Here is an 8,665-nt window from a genome sequence, read left to right as displayed (position 1 = left end):
GTTTCGAACTCCTTGGTTTAAAAAAATGGCTCAAAAAACACTTGGCATATATTTGTTCCCCCACTAGATAACTCTTGTTCCGGGACCCAGGTTATTCAACCTGTCAGTAAATTTAAGTTAATCAACTTAAATGAACTGAGGGGGGATGGTTATCTATTGGTTGTCCGCTTTTTTGTGGTTAGCTTATTTTTGATACCCCAACTTAGCCAATCTTAGTCTTATGTAACTCCCCCGATAGAGAATCTAATGTCTAATGTGAGCTGTTCCTAACCTTGTGCGTTTGCTCACTCTAATTCTAATGTATATCCTATGATTTTGTTTGACGGACCAGCAATGAAGACAAGTTCATTTCGATATATTCGATTACTATTGAAGCTCTGCTTCAACGCTTTTTTCGCTTATGTAAAGCTTTTTGAATCCAAACGGAAACAAACTTGTCGTTGTGAAAGTTACAATTCTTGTGACTTTGTTAGGGCACGTGGGAATTCTTGGTTACAATTTTGTTGAGACCTTGAAAGTTCTTTGACCTTGAACATTTCCCGGCCTCCTTGAACTCGTTCAATTGTGACATCTGCGGGCTTCCTTTGTTATTATCTTGCGAGTACAGTTGGGGGTACAAAGAAGGTTATTTTGTTGAAACTGACAACCTGGTTTTTGTGAAAATCGTCAGAAATGTTATCAATTTCATATAAAATTGATTCGGTACATATTGTCGAAGTTGTGATCAAACCAATTGAGAATCTTCGTGTGTTTCTCAAAATTTAATCATTTATTCTGCTCCAAGATTTTCTAGTTGTTCTAGATGAAAGGGTATGAGGCGACTGACTGGTCTGATGTAAACTCCAGTTTGTGTTTTCACTTGAACAACACAAACAATGTTGTCATTACCGTCGAATGTCTGTTTTATACGAGCAAGCGGCCAACACATTGGGGAATGTTGTCTTCTTTGATGATTACAATATCGTCTACTGCTAGTTGTACGTTTTCTGTCCTCCATTTGTTCCGCTGCTGCAATGAAGATAAGTATTCGACACTCCATTTCTTCCAGAACTGACGAATCATTTTGTCTATTTTTCTCCAATGTCGTGGTATAGCTGTGATGGGTCTTCCGATGATGAAAAGTCCAGGGGTTAAAGCTAGGGGATCATTTTTGTCAGTTGATGGCGCTGTTAGAGGACGAGAATTGAGGATGGCCTCAATTTGTGTCAGGTTAGTCGATCCAACCGTTCTGTAAAGATGGCGCTTCATAGATTTAACAGCTGCTTCCCACATTCCTCCAAAATGTGGCGTCCTGGGTGGCATTGTGAACCAATCAATGTGATTTTGCCTCGAAAAATTGTTAATGAGATCCTTGAACTCTTCATCTCGAAGAAGTCGCCTGAATTCGAGTTCTCCTCGGGCTCCGATGAATGTTGTCGAATTGTCACTTTAGATTGCTTGGGGAGTACCGCGTCTTCCGTTGAGTTTCTTGAGGGTATCGAGGCAATCTTCTTTGGTTAGATTTTCCACTGGTTCTAAGTGTGTCGCCTTTGTGGTGATACTAATGAAAATAGCTGCGTATGATTTTTGCAGTTTCTGTGAAAAATCGTTGGTATAAAACGGTCCGCAATGGTCCATCTCAGTGATATGGAAGGCAAAAGATTCAAATATTCGTTCTACTGGCAGATCTCCCATTAATTGCTGGCGTATGCAGGGCTTGCAGTTGTGAATTACTTTTTTAACACTGGCGGTTCCTCCAGGAATCCAAACTGTTTGTCAGAGGGCAAAAAGGGTCATCTGGGGTCCACTGTGAAGGTTTCTCAAATGACTTTCTCGGATGAGTAACTCGGCTAGTGGAGATGTTTTTGGAATTATTGTGGGGAACTATTTGTCCACGCTATACGGGGAATTTGCAAGACGACCACCAACGTGGATGACGTGGTTGTCTTCGTCGAAGAATGGGGAGAGGCTGAGTAGATGTCTGTCTTTCTTGATACGCTTGCTGGATGATTCAACTGGTAGGTTTGAAGTTGAGTCTTCTGGTGTTGTTGATCCTTTTATATACCTGAATTCCGGCAGAAAGAGTTGTTGCATGATGCTGTAAAGGGCTATTCTCGCTGAGCGGAGAGTTGATGGTGAAAGTTGATGACAAACACCAATTAGTCTTTTTGCTGTGATGTGTTGCTTGTTCTTCCTAACTGTTGATAGAAGGCTTGTTGGCGGCGATGAAAGACTTGCTGATAAATCCGTCTTTAGCTCATAAATGGATTCGTTCTGTGATTTGTGTTGCATTGAATCGTATTGTTTTTGTTGCCCTTCTTTTAGACTTTTTTTCATTGAAGAGCGGAAGCTGTTTATTTGGGTTAAGAATGCTGTACAATTCATGATGATCGTCTGGTGTTGAAGGAAAATTGCTGGATGGTGGAACCAAGTCTGTCGGTGTTCACTGGATTTCAGTGGTTGTTTGCTGAAGTCTATTCAAACATTGCATAGATTGCTCTGCCTTTGACTCTGTGTGCCCGACAGGGAGAGGGGGCTGCGGGCACAAATCTTCTGCTTCTTGACTGCGGTGATGAATGTTTGGCTGTAGGGATTGGTCTTTATGGTTGCTCAGAAGAAGGGGCTGTGGTTGTTGGGAATCGTTTCGATAGCAGATATTCTGCAGATGAGGTGCGTCCTGATTGTTGCTGGAGAACCACGAATCTGCACATGGGTTTTTCCTGCTGGTTGGTTACGAATATTTTTTCTGTGAAATTGTTTAAAGATTGGTCTCGGGGTTTCATCTTGTGTTGTAGATGCTGATGATCTTCTTCGTAGTCAAAAGGCTTTAATTAAAGATTCCTCTGTCGGAAACTGCTTTTGGTTTTGATTGTTGATACTTATTTTAATGATCAATTTCAGGTAGCGACTGACTGTGATTGTTGCTTGACCTTCTCTTTATTCTTGATTGTAGTCGTTGAGTGAATAGTTTGACGTAAGCGAAGACTCCTACAAGTCGATACATTGACGACTGTCTGCTGATAATATCTAAGATTCTTTTGTATTGCTGCTGATGCTGCATTACTAGAGATAGTTGGGCTCATGAGTTTAATTCGGCTAAAGCGTTATTTGAGGCGTTACAGAGTGGTCTAACATCCAATGAAGGCCAAAACTGTTCGTCTTGACGCAACCATTTGGGTCCTTTCCACCAAAATTGGTGATTAAGAAGTTTTTCGGCTGAAACTCCTCGTGATGCGCAATCAGCTGGATTGTCTTCTGGTGGTACTAACTTCTAATTTTCTGAAGGAATGATGCTCTGTATCTTGGCAACTCGGTTAGCAACGAAAATCTTCTATTTTCTAGGGATAACTTTAATCCAGGTGAGGGTCACTTGTGAATCGGTCCAAGCAAAGACTTTTGGATTGGGAAAACGGCTGTCATTGATGGCTTCCTTCACTGCTTGAGACAATTGAAGTGCTCCACAGAGTTCTAAACGTGGGACACAAAGTTTTGATTGGGGAAACGCGTGTTAGCATTTGTGTGTGCACTCGGTCGTCCATTTGTTCTCGCACGTAGACAACTGCGGCATACGCTGTAGTTGAGGCGTCACAATACACATGAAGCTCCAAAGATGACGAAAAAGTTGCTGCAAAAACTCGTCGTTCAAGTTTTATCTTTTCCAGTTCTCTGAGTGGATGTCGAAATCTTCCGTATTGTTCTAGGATGTTTAACGATAGGGTTTCGTCCCAAGTCAACTTGTCCATCCAAAGAATTTGCAAGAAAGATTTCAACTGAATTGTTGTTGATGACAACCATCCGAGTGGGTCAAACAACTTTGTTACTTCCGATAATATTTTCCTCTTTGTGTTGGGAAAATCTTTGTCCAGACAAGCTGTGAAGGTGAAATGATCTGGAATAAGTCTCCACTTTATTCCAAGGGTTTTGACTGTGTAGTCGTTGCTGTTGATTATCATTTCGTCTGAACTTTCGCTAAAACTGGAAGGCAATCACTCAACAAGTGACGAAACACTTGATGTCCATTTTTGTATATCAAAACAAGCTGTTTTCAAGTTGCGATGATTTGGTCCTGCAATTGAGTGGCGTGCTCAACATCTGAGACTCCTGTTAGCTAATCCTCGACATGCATGTCGTTATTGATCGCAAGGCGGAGGTTGCTGTTGGCGCAACTGTCTGCTAAGGCTTTGAGAGGTCTAATTGAGTGGTAAGAAGATGATGGTATTCCATAGGTCACTCTTGTCATTCTGTATGTTTTCAGTTCTGTGTCATTTGGATTTTTCCAATAAACCCTGTCTTATCAAGCATGAAAATCCTGGTCTTCGTCGTCAAGTTGAACTTGTCGGTACATCTTGGCAATGTCGGCAGAAAGTGCGACTTGATGAAACCGAAAACGAATCAGAATTCCAAGATCCTTTTGAAGTTGAGGTCCAACCACGAGACGGTCGTTTAAAGATACTCCGCTGGCTGACTTAGCTGAGGCATCGAATACGACTCTGAGTTTGGTTGTGATGCTGACGTCTTTGATGACACAATGATGTGGCAAGTAGAAACAGTTTGTTGCGGGCATATGAATTTTATTTCTGGGAACTTCTTCCATGTGTCCAAGTTGAATGAATTCCTGAATGAACTGACGATATCTGTTGTATAAATCTGTTTGTTTCTCCAGTCAGAAGATGAGGCTCCGTAGCCTTGTTTTCGCGTGGTACGAGTCAGCCAGGGGTTTGGCGTCTGGAGTTGCTTGGGGTGGTACTTTTGAAGTGATTTTTGCATTTCTGTGCTTCTGATGTCCACTGTGTTGCTGTCGGAATCTCTTCAATATCCCAGAATCGCTGTAAATCTTCTGGTTCAGAATAAATTAAAAAAGACTGAAGTTGAGTGCTCTTTTTTTCAAGTTGGCTCTCACGCCCAATCACGAGCCAACCAAAACTTGATAGGTGGTAGGTAATTGGTTTTTGAGGCTCTTTGATTCTGTTGTCTCCAATCATCAACTCTTCATAGTGTCCTGCTCCAATTATTAAGTCTACGGTGGATGGCTGATTGAAATTTGGGACCGCAAGATTGAGGTCCTGAAGTTTTGTCCAACTGCTGACTTTTACTTGATGCGAAGGCAGATTGCTGGTCAATTTTGCTAAGACAGTTGCTCTGATGCTGATGAAGTCTTCAGCTTTCGTTTTCAGAATCAAGTTTACTGATCCTTTGATGTTGTTGACTTCTTGATCTCCGAGTTTAAGAACACTTCCCTTGGCTTTCTCTTTTCTCAATATAAGGCGTTGTACTTCATCTTCCGTGATGAGGTTGCTTTGGGATCCTGAGTCTAGAATGGCTGTGATAACAGTTGTTTTTCCGTTGTTGTCAACTGAAAAGATTGAGGTGGGAAGAATTATTTCCTTTTTATCTTCTTCGTTCTGCGACTGTGCTGCGGCTGTAAATTTTTCTTTTCTTTTGTTGACTGTTTTTGATGCTTCATTACTTGCTTCTTTTGGTGACGTACTGCTAGTTGTAACCGTTGGCGCTGTTGAAGCTGTCTTCGAGTTGTTATTGGCTTCCAAATGCAAAAGACTGTTGTGCTTTCGTTTGCATTTCTTACAAGTTGAACCGTTGCATTGTTCACATCGATGTCCAGAGCGCAGGCAGTTGAAGCAAATTCCTTTGGTCTTGATCAACTTAGCTCGGCCCTGTACTGAAAGTGCTTTGAAATTTTGGCATTGATAAATTTTGTGGTTTTCGTCGCAACATTCACACGTTGTAGTCACTGATGTGGCTATATGTGAATGGAATCTTCGAAGTTGTGGGCTGCTTGTGAGCTTCTTGTCGATGGCTGATGCTGACTGCTGTGTGGCGCGTGTTCTTTCTTCCATGAAGTTTTTCATATCAAGATAGCGTTGGGGATTTTTTCCTGGTGATGAACATTTTCTCGTTTCGGCGGGCAATTTCTCTGCAATGAGGTACACAAAAAAGATGTCCTGATCGTCCACGGGCTGTCCAAGATTGCTGAGCGCCAATCTGTGTTCTTCCACTGTCTCCATGAGATTTCGAAGTGCCTTTATTTTTTCTTTAGTTACCGTTTTCTGTGAAATTATTGCGTGAACATGGGCTCGTAAAATCAGACGTTTGTTGTCGTATCTGTTCCTCAGGATGTCGCATGCAGTACTGAAGATTGCGTCTGTGATTTGGAGAGAGGTCAAAAGCTTTGCGGCATCTCCTTTCACTGATGTTTTTAGATACTGCAACTTTTAACTGTCTGTTATCTGGCTGTTGCTTGTCACTGCTCCATTGAACTGGTCGAAGAAGGACGTCCAATCCTTGTAGTCTCCACAAAATGTTGGCAATTCCAGCTTGGGCAGTTTCACCTTGGTGATGGCTGGTCAAGTTGCTAATTGTGGTGTTGAATTTGTGGCTGGGGTTCTTTTGTACATGACAAAGCGGTTGATTAGGTCAACATGTTGTCCTATCTTGTCGTCGTAATCTTCCGATTCTTCGATTTCTTCGTCGAGTCTGTCGGTGTCATCAATCAGGTTTTGAACTTTCTGATTCATGTCTGACAGGTACAACTGTTTTTTTCGTCAACAATGGCGAGATTTGTGCAAGTCGTATGAGCTCCTCTTCGCCGACATTTTGTCCAGGTCTATCGGTAATTGTTTTGGCTTCGTTGTTTAATCTGGTTGCAACGGTGCGGTGGGATGTTCTTGACTTTTTCAATCTCTCGAGATTTTCTGTCATTGTTGAAGACTTTTATTTGGTGCTTTGTTGTTTGTCTGTGGCTTTGGTGATTAATTGGTTGCTTTTTCTTTGCTGTCTCGCTGCCTTTGCTGTGTTGGTCTTTGCTGTGTGTCTGTCTTTGCTGTGTTGGTCTTTGCTGTGTCTTTGTCTTTGCTGTGTCGGTCTTTGGTTTGGCTGTCTTTGATTCGCGTGGTTGCTGCTAGATGTAAACAAAAGAAAAACCCAAAAGATCCCGACTATCTGTCCCGCCGACCAATAAGACAACCAAAAAACACGCAAAAAACGTTACACTTAGTCTTAGAACCGCAGAGGGGACGATTAATGATACCTAGTTTGACAGTTTCGAACCCCTTGGTTTAAAAAAAATGGCTCAAAAAACACTTGGCATATATTTGTTCCCCCACTAGATAACTCTTGTTCCGGGACCCAGGTTATTCAACCTGTCAGTAAATTTAAGTTAATCAACTTAAATGAACTGAGGGGGGATGGTTATCTATTGGTTGTCCGCTTTTTTGTGGTTAGCTTATTTTTGATACCCCAACTTAGCCAATCTTAGTCTTATGTAACTCCCCCGATAGAGAATCTAATGTCTAATGTGAGCTGTTCCTAACCCTTGTGCGCTTGCTCACTCTAATTCTAAGGTATATCCTATGATTTTGTTTGGCGGACCAGCAATGAAGACAAGTTCATTTCGATATATTCGATTACTATTGAAGCTCTGCTTCAACGCTTTTTTCGCTTATGTAAAGCTTTTTGAATCCAAACGGAAACAAACTTGTCGTTGTGAAAGTTACAATTCTTGTGACTTTGTTAGGGCACGTGGTGATTCTTGGTTACAATTATGTTGAGACCTTGAAAGTTCTTTTGACCTTGAACAAACATTGATGTGGTTTCATTCATTAAAAAAGTTTTCTCTCAAAATCATGTATTCTTATTGCATGTGTTGAACACCACCATCATCTTTTTTTTGCACAATGATCTGTGAGAAATGCTTACAAAGAAATTCAAATGAAGAAATTTTAAGAGATTTTTGGAAAAACAAGAATTTCTGTATCCATTTTATGACTGCATTGTCAATAAGTTTCAACAATCACATGACCACACTGTGCGCCTTACTGAGAGGTCTTATTTAGACTTATGTAAGATTAAATTACCTGTCAGACAGATTCATTATTTATAAAATACTACGAGGTTGAAAATTCACGTCAAAGATTCTCATTAAAATGATTCATCTGGTAAACCTGAGCAGAAAGAATTTTAATCCGGCAAGATCCTACAAAATATCTTGAGACAAAAATTCTGGTAAGAGGGCTCCTACGATTACTACTCTTGTACCACGGGGGATTGGGCAACTTAGAATATTATTCTATTACCATATATGACCCTCAAACGCTTTTACTCTATAAAACTCTCCTCGATAATTGTCATTGTAAGGTCATGCCATTTATTTAACCGAAAATATGTTTCTTCTGGGCATTTTCATTGATTAATTTGTAAGAAACTGCCATAAATGTTATACGTATTACCACCTGTAAATATCTTTTTAAGCACCCCAGTGGATTCATTCACAATCGGCAGTTTGAAAAATTAAGCGGGATAATTGAAACAGGTGAACAAACAATGAGCAATTAAAAACCAGCGGTGAATTTTGATTCTGATATCTTTTAAATCTGTAAGATGCAATTACTTTATTCCCTTCTATCCAATTAATTGATCTCTCTTTATAGATCGAACATTTAAGTTTATTACAATTGAATACCGGTTTCATTGTATTAAACTATGGGCGTTTGGGTAATAATTACAGGCATTTTTTCAATGGTTGTCATGGTAACCCATTGTGTCAACTATTATACGTGGCATTGCAATAAGGTCAAGTTGTCTTTCGAAGCAGCAAAAATTGTTCTGAATGGAGGGTCCTTTGGTCACTATTTAGGATCTTGTCTTAGGAGGAGTCCCGGCCTCGGTCACT

General features: G+C 40.7%; 2 protein-coding genes across 2 annotated transcripts in view; one reads left to right on the top strand and one right to left on the bottom strand.

The window, feature by feature from the left end:
• Positions 1 to 4,685: 4,685 nt before the first annotated feature.
• LOC142345123 (uncharacterized) lies at positions 4,686 to 6,002 on the bottom strand. Its single transcript, XM_075397210.1, has one exon. The coding sequence runs from the start codon at positions 6,000 to 6,002 to the stop codon at positions 4,686 to 4,688; it is 1,317 nt and encodes a 438-aa protein (XP_075253325.1).
• Positions 6,003 to 8,388: 2,386 nt separating this feature from the next.
• The window catches only part of LOC142345122 (uncharacterized), a 35,954-nt gene continuing 35,677 nt past the window's right edge, over positions 8,389 to 8,665 (top strand). The window contains exon 1 of the mRNA XM_075397209.1: positions 8,389 to 8,665. This exon is cut by the window's right edge and continues 86 nt beyond it. Within this exon, the coding sequence (XP_075253324.1) occupies positions 8,476 to 8,665 (190 nt within the window). The 5' untranslated portion in view covers positions 8,389 to 8,475.

Source organism: Convolutriloba macropyga, chromosome 8 (genome assembly GCF_964194025.1).
Source record: "Convolutriloba macropyga chromosome 8, txConMacr16.3, whole genome shotgun sequence".
NCBI lineage: Eukaryota > Metazoa > Xenacoelomorpha > Acoela > Convolutidae > Convolutriloba > Convolutriloba macropyga.
Note: the sequence above shows the minus strand (reverse complement) of the source record. Positions and strands in the feature narration are given on the sequence as shown.